The sequence below is a fragment of the Diabrotica virgifera genome, chromosome 9 (assembly GCF_917563875.1).
Source record: "Diabrotica virgifera virgifera chromosome 9, PGI_DIABVI_V3a".
Taxonomy (NCBI): Eukaryota; Metazoa; Arthropoda; class Insecta; order Coleoptera; family Chrysomelidae; genus Diabrotica; species Diabrotica virgifera.
In genome coordinates this window covers 50,662,222-50,679,038 of record NC_065451.1, presented here as the reverse complement: position 1 = coordinate 50,679,038, position 16,817 = coordinate 50,662,222, and the positions used below count along the sequence as shown (strand labels likewise).

Sequence of the window (16,817 nt, the reverse complement as noted above, 5' to 3'; positions counted from 1 at the left end):
AGTTAGACTTTCAAACGGTGCCCTAGCTATCAAGCTGAGACATATACACTGCTCACCATAGCCGAAAAACTGGAAAATTAAACTTTGAAAAATTTGGTTTTTCGACAATTACTCAAAATTTCAACCTACCAATTGCGCCAATAACTGAGCGTTTGTAGGAGGTCTCTAGTCGCGTCTAACGGTGTATACGTCATATCTGAGAAAATTCGAATTTTTAAGTTATAGGCTTTATAATATGATCAAATCTATTTCTTATGGGAAAAACGGTTTTTCAAGCTCAATAATTCCTGTAATACGTTCAGTTATCATATTTTTGGTCTTGGATGCATCAGATACTACTTGTCAATACGTTTCAAATTCATGTTTATTGATCAAAATCAGTTAAACCGTTCAGAAGTTATAGAGCTCCAAAGTATAATTAGTCCAGGAACTGAAACTTTTCACTTTGCAATTTTTACAGAATGGATCGATTTGCTTGAAAATTTGACAATAAGTAGTGGATAGTCCAAGGATCAAAATCTATACGATGCCGAAAGATGCTTTTACCATGGGGCGGTTGCCACCCCATCTCGGGGGTGGAAATTTTTTATTATATTTTGACCGCAAAGGTAAAAATATTAATTGTAAGCAAAAAATGTTTTATACATTTTTTTGATTATTAATAGTTTAATAGTTTAAAAATTAATAGTTTTCGATTTATTGGTTATCGAGAGTGTTAGTTTTATATCGAAAAAATCAATGTTATTAATCAGTTTTCTGCTAATAACTCAAAAAGTTTTTGTTTTATCAAAACAACTTTACTTAACGAATATATACCTTTTAAAAAAGAAACAAAGTGTTTTTTTTTTAATTTTCTTTAAGACCAATAGTAATCAAGCTGTAGTTTATTATATGTTAGCTTTTCTTCGTCAAATACTAAATATTATAGTTCCAAAGTCAAAAGACGGAAAAACTATGCATTTTTCGAGGATAACTTATAGAAACTAATTTTAAATATTTAAAAAATCTATCTTCAAAAATAAAAAATAAAGTCTGTAGATTAAATTTTTTTTTTATTTAGCTAATGCATTGACAACTAATGGCCATTGGCATGGTAGGTACGGTAATTTTGAACAGTTAGGTACCTAGTGTCATGTGTAGTGTGTGTGTTGAGTAAGTGTCTTGTTACTTTGCAAAGTCGACGTCATTATCTTTGCAAAGAGACGCTAATTGTATCCGAACGTCTGCGGTTCCTCCGGTGAGTACCGATCCCACAAGGACAGAAACTATATTCATTTATTAATTTATAATAAATGAAAAATTTCTGACCCTGGTGAGATTCGAACCCACAACCTTTCGGATTTTTTCGATCCAAAGGCAGGCGCTCTTACCACTGAGCCACGGAGGGGTCAGATTAAAAATTAAGTGGCTTATAATGAAAATAATGTCAGTCCCTATTTTTTCAGTTAAAAATTTATCGGAAACGACCCCCTAATTACCACACTAATTGAAATTAGTCATCGACCTTATTCCGTATTTTTTATTTATGTATTTTTAATAGATTACAGAAGTTTGACCGGCTTGAAACAATTAGTTTTTAAAAAAACTAGAGTTAAAAGCGAATAACGAATTTTTGTAGTTTGGTAAAACATGCCCTTTTCTTCAGAATAGAAAGATTAGCATCAGAGATGCGAAAAAATGTTTACATATGAAAATGTAGCTCGTTTAATTCTTAAGAACTTGGTTTATGAAAATTTTTTCTACGACAAAAATTGAGTGAGCTACAGACAATTAGAATTTGTAATCACATGCAAAAACCACCTTTACCAACCCTTTCAAAGTCACCTCTTTTTGCGACTGAGGATTTTAAAAAGATTTAATTTTAAGTCTTATAGACCCTATAAAAACCTAAAAAATATTTTTTTAACAAACTTCCTAATATAAAAAATAAAAAAGTTAAGGCAGTTCTCGCCAGTGGCGCATAATATCCCTACGACACTATTTATAAAGCTTAACGTGTATTCGATAAACATTGCATTCAACTTCATACATTTAATTTATAAATAACTTTGAAAAACTCCTGATACAAGAGTAAAAAATCGCTATACGCCGTAAAAATGAGTGGCGCACATAATATTCCAGCTACAAAAGAGCTGATATGAATATTACGTGGCGCGATAATGTATTTTCATTCTGATGGAAAATAAAATTCTAGTCTTATTTTAAAAAATTTTTCCATAATATTTGCTAAATTTGAAGTAAAACGCGCCACAAAAGAGCTTCAAATGCAAAATGTCTCATAGTTATCCTTTTGTGGCGCGTTTTACCTCTAATTTAGCAAATATTATGAAAAAAACTTTTAAAATAAAACTAGAATTTTATTTTCCATCAAAATGAAAATATATTATCGCGCCACGTAATATTCATATCAGCTCTTTTGTAGCTGGAATATTGTGTGCGCCACTCATTTTTACGGCGTATAGCGGTTTTTTACCCTTGTTGATTTATACAACAACAAATTATCTAGGTGTTAATCTACTGGACGATAAATATATCTGTTTAATTCTCGGAAATGAATAATGATGGCATTATTTGAGATTAAACAGGTGACATTATGCATCCTTGTCGGACTCCTCGAAGTATTTTTATATCATCTGTTACTTCATTATTGCCTTTAACCATTGATTAAAAACACCATAGATAGCTCACCTCTTGGTAACCGAAAGACGTATCAAAAACTAGATGGCGCTACTCGAAAACCGTATCGAGATTTCTCATTCTCTCTCTGACTTGCGAGGAGGTAGGAGTAGTGTCAGGGCCGAACTTACCCTATAGGTGTATTATCTGTGACAGGCAGGTGTTGTGACAAATTAGAGCGGAATTTTATAAAAAAAAGGACTCATATTTTAGACAAAATGGCCTTTGTAACTCATAAGTGTGTTTACGCGGGATGTTTTGAAAGAAACGATGGAACAAATAATAATATATCTTTCTTTAAATTTCCACTGAAAGACGTAGAGCGTACAAAAATTTGGCAAAAAAACTGCGGGAACATTGATATTTTATTGATGGATATCACTGACCTTAAACAGAGGGTAATTTGCCAGCATCATTTTGCAGTGGAATATATTTACCAAAGTGGCCAAAGAAAGTTATTAAGGAAAATGCTGTTCCTCTAAAATTTACACAGTTAACAACTGATTTAGGTGAGTACTCAATTTTATAAATATTTTTATGTTTGCCTAATGCGCTTTGTCAATGAGAATACTACTATTAAAATATATTTTATATAAAATCAGTGGATATTGAATGATTTAAATATTTTTATACAATTAAATCAAAAGAGATTTTTTTTTAAATATGAATGCGTTGTTACTATCACTCCAGAAATAATGATGATGCTTCTTTTGCTTTAATTAAAATTACACATACATTTCAATGATTACACCTATTTTAGGTGATATCCCACCAGTATGCTCTACATACGTTTATTGCGGTACGAAACCTAAAAGATCTACAAGTGACGATTGTATGGTTAGGTCAACTCCATCGCCTAAGAGATCAAGTAGTAGTCTCAGTGATATTTCCAGTTTTGAAATTAATTTGCCCACAAAACTTGAAACTGAATTGACAGAGAAGGTAAAAAAATTGGAGTATCAAGTAAGTGCTTTAAAGAAGAAGTGCCGTCAGAAGAACAGTCGGCGTTGTAGAAGAACAACAAAAAACAAAAAATCGGCAACCAAATTCATGTTACAGGTACTGTTAGAAAATAAAAGCAAATACGTGCACACATTTGTTAATATGCAGTTTTCACACAAAACTCGTTCACAATGGAGTCACAATGAAAAGGATTTAGCTCTGGCCATTTATTATAAGTCTCCTAGTTGTTACAAATTTTTAATTAGATCTCTTAACTTTATATTACCTTCAGTAAAAACAATTCAAACTTGGTTGCGTGTCATAAAATTAAGAACTGGTTTAAACACTTCCTTAATTGACAAGTTGAAGAAAAAAGCAGAGACAACGGATGAGTTGGAAAAAATTTGTGTGTTAATGTTTGATGAAATTTCTTTGAAAAAAAAAATTGGAGTACAATAAATTAGATGACATTATAGAAGGGTTTCAAGATTTAGGTGCTTTAGGAAGAACAAACAAACTTGCCAACACAGGTCTGGTTTTCATGATGCGAGGCTTGCTACATAACTGGAAGATTCCGATTTGCTATTTTGTTACAGGTGGTCCAATACATAGCGACAACTTAAAAAACATTGTAGTTGAAGTTGTTTCAAAATTACAAAATATTGGGTATATACCAAAAGTGTTAGTGTGTGATCAAGCATCTAATAATAGAGCTTTATTTAAGCTGTTAGGCGCATGTAAGGATCAGCCTGCAATAGAAATAGGAAATCAGAGGATTTTCACTGTTTTTGATACACCCCACTTATTAAAAAGTCTAAGAAATAATTTTCTTAACAAAAAGTTGACGTTTTTTGCCGATTCTAACCAGATATCGTGGCAAGATATTGAATACACATACAACATCGATAGAACCAATGTGAGAGCACGATGCATGGTGAAAATAACAGACGTTCACATAAACCCTAATAATTTCCAAAAAATGCGTGTAAAATTAGCAGCCCAAATTTTTTCCAACTCAGTTGCCTCAGCAATATCAACAGCAAAATCTGTAGGCCAGTTACACACCAAAACGGCTCCTCATACTGCCGAATTTTTAAAAATTATAAATAATATTTTTGATGGTCTTAACAGCAAATATTGTAGTGATAGTAACCCAAACAGAAAGCCAATGTCAACTTTAAGCAAGTCAACTGAAAACTTAAAAGCAGGTTTAGAATATCTTAAAAAAATTAAAGTTTTTGAAAATCAGAAAGAGAGAAATAATATTCACTGTCTACACGGCTTTCAGTGGACAATTTTGTCAGTTTTATGTTTGTGGGAGGAACTTCAAAAATATAATGTGTCATATCTTTTAACATCTTTTCTGAACCAAGATCCTCTAGAAAATTTTTTCTCTATTGTGCGCAATCGGGGTGGTTACAATCCAACACCTAGTGTTAGTCAGTTAAGAATTGCCATTAAGCATAACACAAATATTAAACTAAAAATTGCTTTAGACAATGGAAATTGTGAAATAGCACAAACTGATAATTTAGATTTAACCCACGAAGTAACCAGCGTCGAAATATCTGACGAGTCCATTGAAACCCAAACAGTTCATGTAGAACAATCTTTAGACATGCAAAAGGAAAATAATGACAACCAAATTTTAAGCACGGCACATTCCAGCAAATGTAGCATAACAAATTTAGAAACGTGTGCTGTTACATATGTCGCTGGTTATATTTACTATAAGATTATAAAGAACTTGAATTGTAGTAAATGCCAGGAAGACTTGCTAAAAGACAACAAAATTCTATTACAGAAACACGAATTAATGTTACTTTTCAGAGATTATGGCGCAAATGAAGAAATAAAGTTTCTTCAGAGACCATCAGATTTGTTTGTTACTATTACTACAATATTGTTAGAAAAGTTTCACGAGGCTTTTAATTTATTTAAAGTAGATAATGCAGTTTTCGAAAAAATTGAAACCTATGTGACTAACCATATTTTATTAACTACTAATTGGCTTAAAAGCTGCGAAGACCATAAAAGGAAAATTATAAAATTTTTGGTAAAAATCAAACTTTTTAAAACTTGTCAGTGGTATAACGTTAATGAAAGCAAACAGAAAACTAAAAGGGAAAAGATTCACAGAAAATTACTTATTTTCGATAAAAGTAAAGGTAAACAAACATCAAAATGCAAAAATTCGACAAGTAAACAGCAAAAAATTCAACAGACTGACAGCCACAAAAGTAAACAAACCAGAAACGTCACAAATTGTATTTAAAATATGAAAACGTCTTTTTTTCTACCTAGATCTTTTCAATGTACTGAGTTTAGTGCGTTCATAAAAATAACATGTGTTTTTACTTAATAACAGGCGGTAGCTGGTTTGTCTTTAGTTTCATGCGTGGAAGAGAATGATGCTAGATAAAAAGTATATGTTTTATCTCGCCGGGTATGAATGACGCACGGGTAAATAACAGTGGACTTAACTGTATGTTAAACTACACTATTAGCTTTAGTCTCTATATACAGTAGATATTAACAAGTATTTTATAATATCAGGAAAACAATATCAGTATGTCTTAAAACCTTGGAATCATATAGAAAACTTTTTTATTAAGTTTAGGGAAAAATGTATTATTGATAAAAACTTGCATGTCTCAAAACTAAAAATAAAAGAATCAGATGTCAGAAATTATGAGTCGTATACCAAGTTTGTTAAAAAATATTAATTCTTCTCAAGAGTCATATACCTTCATTTTTAAAGCATTTTCATATAAATATTAACGTGGTTTTTAATTGTTCTCGACTTTTAATAATAATAAAATGTTTCAATATTGTCAACAATGAAAGTACTTCTTCAGAAAAAGAAATAATAAATATATATCTTTTTTTCCCAATATTTTAATTTTACAATCTTATCACAGTATATAGAGGTTCCCTCTTTATACTGTGATCTTAGTTTGAAAAGAATTAACATTCAAATATACTTATTTACTTTGTTTTTAAATACGATCTCATTAGTGATGTTTTAAACTTTCTAATCCTGTCTGTTTAATCCAGCTTTTACCTATTGTTCCTAGGCAAATGGCCTTCAACTATTTATATGTTGGAAATTCCCTGTCACTTTATCAAGATATGTATGTACTTACATTATTCATTTTGAACGTTGGGAATTTGTGGTATTTTTTCAAAGAAAGATAATAATCTATTGTATTTGGTGCTCACCACTACTTTTTTTTAAAACATCGATGTCTTAATTCTAGAAAGTCCTTAGATAATTTTTAAATGTAAAAAGTATGCGATCGAACAGTAAATCATATTGATTTTAGTTCACCTCAGTACAATTTCTTATTTTGCACAGACTTCTATATTGCCTTTTCTAGATAAATTGTCAATTTTTTGTAGTACAATGTTACTATCAGAACAACATTTATATCCTCTTCTTCTTGTCGAAGTTCCTTCTCATATCGAAGGTTGGCCATCACTACAGCTATCCGTACCTTATTTGCGCCTGCTTTGAAAATATCTATTGAGCTGCAACTATACCACTCTCTTAAGTCTCTCAGGCAGGAAATTCTTCTTCTACCTATGGATCTTTTACCCTTAATTTTACCTTGCATTATGAGCCTAATATCTCATATTTCGCTCCTCTGGTAATTTGGCCTAAATCCAGCTTTCTTGTATTGATGTTCTTTATCACCTCGCAATCCTTTTGTAACATTGTAACCTTCTTAATACTTTTGCATTTGTAACTCGTTAGATCTAGGTATTTTCAAAATCCCTCTATAGCACTACATCTCAAATGCTTCCAACTTATTTATATTGTCTACTTTTAGTGTCTAGCTTTCCATTCCATGTAACAAAGTCGAGAACACGTACATCTTAAGGCTCTTATCCTCAGCTACAGAGGAAGATCTCGATTAACAAACATTTTTTTCATTTTTATAAATGCTTGTCTTGCAATTTCAATGCGTGTCCTGATTTCTCTAATAGATACATTGGTCATCGTTTTTATTTACCCAGGTTCCTAGATATTTGCAGTTATTTTGTAAAAATTTATAGCTATATATTAGGTTTTATTTTCGGTAAATTAATAATGTAGATATTTGAATACTTCAACTATTGCGATTAATTTAGCTGTAGTTATAGTATTATTGTCTAGTTTTATAACATTTTTATTTATTTCTTTAATTGGCATTGGTAAATGCCATACAGCCAGTCACAACATGATACAATTTTCTAAATATAATCTTAACTATTATAAAACTATAGCTAAAACTATTTTATAAAACTACAGTAGAAAACTATAATAGAAACCAATAATACCATTGAATCACGGTTTTTACTCCAAATTTTAAATAACCGCTTGGGTTGACACGAAATTTTGGAATACATATAGGAAAGAAGAAAAGTAATTCTAAGCAAGTTAATACTTTTCGAGGTATTTGCGAGTAAATATGTTCATTTTTCAACAAAAAGAAACACTTTTTAGGTGGGTTTTTGCAAATAACTCAAAAAGTAAATATGTATTTTACCGAAAAAAAGGTTTCCAGTAAAAATATAGCTTCTAAAAAGAGAAAAAAATGGTGTATGTATGAACTCTCTAGACCCAGTAGAAGCAAAGTTGTAACTAATGAAAAATAGTTTCATATCTGTCAAATTTCAAAGCAAATATTTCAACGTGAAATAACCAAAAAAGTTTACACTTTTTGGGGAAAACTCAGTACGACTTTTTTAAAGTGTTCAAAAAAATATTCATTTTTGTTTTTTAATAAGTTTCTAGCATAAAAAGTAAGTTACGCTCAAAATAAAGTTGGTCAAAAAAACTCGGGAAAATCAGCCCCCACTTAGCATTTTAAATAAAATTAATCGTTACCGCTTCCCAAGTTACTTTACTTATGTATTATTTATACTGATCTGTAAGTTTCATTTGTTCAAAGGGCTTATTTTTTAACAATTTTTTTTTATTTTGAAAAAAATGTTTTTTTCAAAATAACTTAAAATTTATTAGTGACACCAAAAATCACAAAGAGTAAAAAAAATGTAGGTTTTGCTTTTCTGAATATTTTGGATTTTTTGTTTTTCTGTAAGGCAAAAATTGGTTAAGATGTGGCTGTTCAAAATTTGCATACACTCGTGATTTTTGACTAGTTCAAGCCCTTTCAACTAGAGCTCCTTCAAAAATTTCCACTTTGAACCGATGAAACAATACATACACGAGTAAAGCAAGTTGTGATCTTGTGAAGTTGTAACGATTAATTTCATTTAGGATGTTAATTAGGGGTGATTTTCACGATTTTTTAACAAAAAAATAGGAACCAAATATATTTTGATCATAACTTGCTTACTTTTGACGCTAGAAACTTAACAAAAATAATATAAATAAACCTTTTTTAAACACTTTCAAAAAAGTTGTAATGAGTTTTCGTCGAAAAGTGCTTCATTTTTTTATTATTTCACGTTGAAATATTCAACATGGAATTTGACGAAAAAGAACTTATTTTTCAATAACTCGAAATAAGTATTGACGTAGTGAAAAAACTCTATAGAACAAAAGTTGCTTAGAATTAGTGATTTTAGGCACTTCTGAACTTATCTTGAACATATATTTTTTCACTCCCGAGAAGGGGTGATACTGAACCATAGGGCCAAAGCACACATCGGTACATCATTTGTTTTTCTTTGACATCTTAGCTAGGCGTAAGCCAAATTTCATGTCAATCCAAGCGATTCTTTAAAATTAGGAGGTTTTTTGCAATATTTTACCGTGAGTGAATGGACTAAATCTGGAAATAAATTATGTATCTTAGCTTGAAATATTTTAGTTTGCATCAATTCTGGAAATTAGTTTGTTTGAAAAGTTACAAAAAAGTAATTTACATGACATGTAATTTATCACTGCTAATTTTATTATGTATTTTATATTTTGTTATTCCTTTGTAGTGTATTGATAAATAAATAATTTTTAAAAATCCTCTACTGTTTTCATTAATCAATTTTTAGCGTTTTTTCTGAAGTAAAATCGGAATTCCATAATATAGATTACAAGCACGTTAAAATTATTTGTGAAAATGCTGAATGCCACCCTTATATTGTCGTCTATTGCACTGGACAATGGCTGGAGCAGGTAACTCAAATTTATTTTTCAATCTTGGCAAAGATTTCAATTAATGTCGCCACCATACAGTCAGGTAGTACTTAGGCTTGAGGGGTAAAGAGGTGTAAGTAGGCGGAGTTTAACACTGAATTCGTTTTTACCTTAGAGTGAGGTATCTATGTGTGTGTTTATAATCAATGCTTTAACGGAAGCTGACTGATTCCAAAATAAGTTCTTGATTATACGTAAATATTTGCAGTCAATTCTCTCATCTTGTAAAACATCCGTCATTTTGTTGTGTTGTATTGTGTCAAACAAATACCTAATATTTTATTATTACCATTTGCACGACCTATACAAGCATATTTCTTCAACTCAGCCTAGATTTGACTACTCGAATTATACACTATTTCTTATTTAGTTGCATTTTATTTATGTAACAGAGTATTATAATTTCAGGTCTCTCTTGTAAAGATATGAAAACTGATGCCAGTTACCTCTTCACAAATGATGATAGAAGTGACAGTAATTTCAACCAATGTACAACTTCCACTACCAACGTGAACACTGAAGGACAACGTTTTATATGCACCATTCGCCAGAAACCATTGTCAAGTAATTCTCATTTAGAAGTACATATGAGGATACACACAAGGGATAAATCTTTTGAATGTGAAATTTGCACCAAACACTTTTCAACAAAGAATTATTTATCAATGCATATGGAATTGCATACTGGTGAAAAACCATTTGAATGTAAAATTTGCAAGAAACAGTTTTCTTTGAAATTGTATTTAAAATCACACATGAAAGTGCATATTGGTAAAAAACCATTTGAATGTGAAATTTGCGCGAAGCATTTTTCAACGAAACAAGTTTTAAAATTACATATGAGACTGCATACGGGTGAAAAACCATTTGAATGTGAAATTTGCAAGAAACAGTTTTCAATGAAATTATATTTAAAATCACATATGAGAGTGCATACTGGTGAAAAACCATTTACATGTGAAATTTGCGCCAAACAATGTTCATCAAAGAGTAATTTAAAAGCACATATGAGAGTGCATTCTGGTGAAAGACAATTTAAATGTGAAATTTGCGCCAAACAATTTAAATCAAAGAGTAATTTAAAGACACATATAAAAGGCCATACTGGGGAAAGACCATTCGAATGTGAAATTTGCGCCAAACAATGTTCATCAAAGATTAATTTAAAGGCACATATAAAAGACCATACTGGTGAAAAAACATTTAAATGTAAAATTTACCCAAAACAGTTTTCAAAAAAATCATTTTTAAAATATCATATGACGGTGCGTACTGGTGAAAAACCATTTGAATGTGAAATTTGCGCGAAGCAGTTTTCAACAAAACAAGTTTTAAAAAGGCATATGAGGGTGCACACTGGTGAAAAACCATTTGAATGTGAAATTTGCACTAAACAGTTTTCAATGAAACAACATTTAAAATCGCATATCAGAGTGCATACTGGTGAAAAACCATTTACATGTGAAATTTGCGCTAAGCATTTTTCAACGAAACAAGTTTTAAAATTACATATGAGACTGCATACGGGTGAAAAACCATTTGAATGTGAAATTTGCAAGAAACAGTTTTCAATGAGATTATATTTAAAATCACATATGAGAGTGCATACTGGTGAAAAACCATTTACATGTGAAATTTGCGCCAAACAATATTCATCAAAGATTAATTTAAAAGCACATATGACAGTGCATTCTGGTGAAAAACAATTTGAATGTGAAATTTGCGCGAAGCAGTTTTCAACGAAACAAGTTTTAAATACGCATATGAGAGTGCATTCTGGTGAAAAACCAGTTGAATGTGAAATTTGTGCGAAGCAGTTTTCAACGAAACAAGTTTTAAAATCACATATGAGACTGCATATGGGTGAAAAACCATTTGAATGTGAAATTTGCAAGAAACCGTTTTCAACGAAATTATATTTAAACTCACATATGAGAGTGCATATTGATCAAAAACCAGTTTAGAGAGAAAAGCGGGTGGTATGCCACAAATTTCCTCATTGGACGCCAAACCCTTGTGACGACCTGTCGAATTTTAAGAGAAGCAGATTTTGGGTGTAGGTGACTGGTTCTCTTTCCTTTTCTTGTGGGGTTGAAATTATACACTGCCCTGATTTTTTAATGTAATTATTATTAAACTATTATACTACCGATTTTTTATTAATTTGAATATAGGTTTGTTCCAAGGTCCCTATACCATAGGTTGTATGGTAACTTTGACATTGACAAATGAAATATTGTCATCGTGACGTCACCCAGACGATCAATTTTACGAATTGTTTGTAAACATAACAGGGTACGTGGTTTGGAGGCTATATTTTGTTATTAAATATCGTTAGTGTTTTAATTTGTGTTTATATCTTGAGATATAATGTATCTATAGATATCATTAAGTGTTTTTAGTATAATAACTTAAACCCAAAACTCTTTTACAAGTGTTAAGATACATTTTAATGTGGTTGTATTAAGTACCTACTTACTTACTGGATTTTCTTTCTGCTGTATTGTATAGTAAAGGACATTCTTGTATAGAGACATTAAGGCCGCGTCTCACCATCAAATAATTTGAGCAAACTCCGGAAGTACGTCAAGGTGACGTCACAATTGCAGTTTTTTGAAATTCTAAAAATCTGTGCTCTCACTATCAGTCTAGTTTGATAAAATTTTTTGTATTGAGTTGTCTAACTTGTTTGTACTTTATTTAAAATTAAAATTTTTCATTATTATCCACAATGAACACTTGGGATGTGTCGTCACTAACTGTCACTTTCAGTTTGCTCAAACCAGTTTGATCAAATTATTTGATGATGGGACGCGGCCTTGACAGTTCTGTAATGTCTCTTGCGGTTCTTCACATCAAGTTTACATCATCTGTGTAGGTTACAATCTGCTTAAGGCTGTATGACACTATACATTTTCTTGTATCATTTCTAATATCGTTTCTGATATGTCAAAAAAATGCATAGTGTCATACACAGATACAAGAAACGATACAAGAATTTGAGTCAGACACAGATTCTTGTACAAGAACTGCGCCAATTTCTGCGCAAAGAGCAAAAACGTAAAACCTGCTGGTAAAACATCTAAAATATCATAATTACTTACTCATAATGGCGGCTGAAATGAAAATGGGATCATGTATTGATGAGTTTATTTGTGTTTTTGTAGGTATTATTTATAAATCTTATATTGATACTTAATATACCGTTTGGTATGGACTCTGTTCTACTAATAACCATATATTTAGCTCCTAGTAAAGTTCAAACTATAAATTTAGGTTTCATGGTGCATAATTTTTTACAAAATACAATAGCTCCTAATTTGGATCAAATTGAAGATAATTCTAATGCAAATATTTTAGCACAAATTCAAAACAAAATAAAAACACAAATAATCAACCTCAAACAGTCAACGTAAAGTTCTGGTTAACATTAAAATGTTAATTAAAAGTTCATAAATTTTATAAAATCCTTAAAATCAGCTGTAGATGCAGTACTACCATAACGTGACACAATATCGACCAACCACGTGCCGAATTTCATACAATTTTCGATACAAGAACTTGCCTAGTGTCATACAGGGCACAAATGTACGTATAAGAAATGATACAAGAAAATGTATACAAGAAACGATATTAGAAATGATACAAGAAAATGCATATAGTGTCATACAGCCTTTAGACTTATTGAACAATATATCTAATTAAGTCTATACGCTCTGAGCTTCGCTGGTGGCGCCCCTAGCGGATTAATGGAATTATCTTTCACCGGTAATTTTTAAATTTATTATTTAATTGTTATCGCTTAACATTTACAACGCAAAAAAATAATTAAATTGTAATCGATTTTTTTAAGATTTTGCTAATCATTTGACGTTCTATTGATAAAATATGAATTTCTTACTTTGGATACTTTCACAATTATCGTGTAGATGGCGCTAAGATTTTTAGATTAAATTATAATTACATATTACGGAACATTAAAAAAACTTAAATTCAGTATTTAAAACTAAGTATATTTAAGGTAAAAATATATACCACAGCTTTGACCAACTAATATTTTTTATAATTAATGTTTTTAATTTTAATTTTACATTAATCTCTTTGACATTTTTGTCAAATTTCCGGTAAACGTTTACAGACTTGCCACTACTGGCGCTCGAGAATTTGTAAATATCCCCTCTACGTACGAGCTCACAGTGGATAGATAATAGATCTATTATATGCAATTGTTTCATATAAAATTATAACCAATATTGCAGCCATCTGAAGATCGTTTGAATAAACAATTATAAACTAAATGAATATATAAAATGGGAAAAATTCCCTTTATTGCACTGAAATTGTATTTTTTTATAATTTACTGTTAATGTAAAACTTCACAGGTACCTATATTGAATGGAATCATGTTTTAATAGTTTTAGATATTATAATCCAGTACCTAACGTAATCAGATGCTCTTATGTTAAACTTAAGGGAAAAACTACTAATTTTGATACATAAATCTTTAGTTGAATCTCTTTTTCACCATGGTTTACAGTTTACATGTTAGGAGGAATTAATAATAATGTACTACATGCATTATTCCCAATTCAAAATTATTATATACCTACTCAAAATCATTTAAAAAAGTAAATTGTATTCAACCCATTATTAATATACCTAGGATATTTGAATGATTTAGTCCCATATATACACAAAAAAGAATCTCCTTCTGCTTTAATTAAGTAGTAATGCTATTCTACTGCATATATTTAATTGCAATTATATTCTATGATTTTTGTAACTCTACAGGTATCTACCACATTTTTTAAAGAATAAATGAAATAAATAGTTATTAAAATCCAAACGTATTTTTTTTAAATATACACATTTTCAATACATTCCTAGTTTCCGAGTTCATTTCAATGAGTGAAGTGAATGAATTTGAATGCAGCATTCTGGGTGACGTCACTCCCGCCATTAGATTCTCGACGCTGATTGGTGGAAAGTTACCATGCAACCTGTCTATTTATGAACCTTGGGTTTGTTCCAACACGACTGAAAACCGTCCATGTAATGATCACCGTCCTGCGCAGTAGCATGGAACGTATTATTTCGTTCCCATGGAACGATAATTATATAGTGACGTGATCGTTACATGACGGTTCTCAGTCGTGTTGGAACAAACCTAGTGATAACACTTAGATAACTTAATTAAAACTACTTTTCTCCTTTTTAACGTGAACCAGAGAGAATGAAAACTAAACTTTTTAGTAGAAACTGTAAAAAAACACTAGGAGAGAGAGCGCCGCCACTCTCATTACTTTTTTCTAAGACTTTTTGAGAGGGCGGAAGTGGAAGTGAATTTTCGGAAATGGAAGTGCGTTTTTGAGGAACCGGAAGTTATTTGATTGGAAGTGTGGCCTTTGACAGCATAAATTATTTAGACATTTTATAAATTTATAGTTGGTTTTCCAACACTCATCTTTTTAGGTTATGGTTATGTGTATCTTCCTTAGAATTGACAACTTCAAATAGATTATTGCTAATAATCTATTTGAATAATAATTTTAATCTTAATTATAATAACATACAATAATACATAACAATAATTTTAATCTTGAACTTGAATTTTTTAAGCTTTCACTAAAAAAGTTTATACCAAATTCTCCCAATATTTGAAGCACTGTCGAGTACAAACAAAAATGCGTTTTAACTAACATTGGGGTATATTCTGTAACATTTCTGTTAAATTTAAGAGGCCTCTAAAATTTAATCTTTAACGGTCCTCTCAGTGCCGGTTTAACCTAACTTTTAGCCCTGGACACTGGATATTTAAGGGCCCCCTTAATTATTCGTTGTCAGTTTTTTTAACAAAAAAACATATGTATTAACTATAAATGTTTATTGTAAAAGCCATACAATATTTGTTAAAACAAACGAGAAGAATAGCAAACGTAAAAAATATTCCGAAATATATATTTATAAATGAGTGCGAAGAAATATTAAAGAAGAAAAAATCAGCAAGGCTCAAATGGTTAAGAACGGGAGTCACAGATGATTACAGAATATACCAAAAAATCAGAGGAGATACCACAAAACTAATAAAACACAAAAAGGTGAGGTAGATTGAAGAAACCATGGATGCATTGGAAAAAAACACAAAAAAAGCAAAATAAAAAATTAAATATGGCAACAATAGAAAAGAAAGAGTAGCAAAATTATTTCAAAAATCTCTTAAAGCAATAAATCATACAAGCAAATTAAGCAAAAGAAGATGAAGTTTTGGAAATAACAGAAGAAGAACGGTTTGAATAGAACATACCAACGACAGAGGAATTTGAAGAAGTGATAAGCCAACTAAAACAAAATAAAGCAGGGGGAACAGACTGTTTAGTTAATGAGTTGATTAAACATGGAGGGACAGCCATACGGCAAAGATTGTATAACCTGATTAAACAGATTTTAATAAAAGAATCAATGTCTAAAGAATGGGAAAAAGGGTTAATTGGATTTATTTTCCACAGCGATAGAAAAACCACCCAAAGGTAAAAGTAACAAAGAACCTTCCAAACAACAAGAAAAATCAAAAGAAAAAACAAAGAACATGAACAAAAGAAAATAAACAAGCATCAAAAAGAACAAGACAATCTGAACAAAGAAAATAAACAAGACTTTAAAAAGTAGTGAATCATGGTTCTGTCATGTATGTAATGAAGACCGCCAGGCCGATATGAGATTATGTCTTTCATGTGGCCAATACGTGCATGAAGAGTGTGTGGGTCTTATTAAACATGACAAGGATAAATTCATATGCCCCAATTTTTCTCAAAAGTAGTCAATGTGTCACATTAGTGTTTTAAATGTTAAGGTTCAATATTATTACTTATTTTTATTAACAAAATACCTGTTCCTTTTATTGCCAGTACTGTGGCAATATTAAGAGGAAACAGTAGCGAAAACGCGTTCCAAGATTGCGGCTGTAATTTTAAATATTTTTTCGAGATATTTTTTCACACGTATTCGTAATATAATAAAGAATGGTGGTACAGAGCCCAATTTGAAAAATATATTA

General features: G+C 30.7%; 2 protein-coding genes across 2 annotated transcripts in view; both read left to right on the top strand.

The window, feature by feature from the left end:
* Positions 1-16,817, top strand: part of LOC114332464 (zinc finger protein 845-like) — a 191,744-nt gene that overhangs the window by 37,663 nt on the left and 137,264 nt on the right. The window lies entirely within an intron of this gene.
* On the top strand, positions 4,160-6,332 carry LOC126892588 (uncharacterized). The gene has a single exon (XM_050662154.1). It carries the CDS (start codon positions 4,160-4,162, stop codon positions 5,891-5,893), a length of 1,734 nt encoding a protein of 577 aa, XP_050518111.1. The 3' UTR covers positions 5,894-6,332.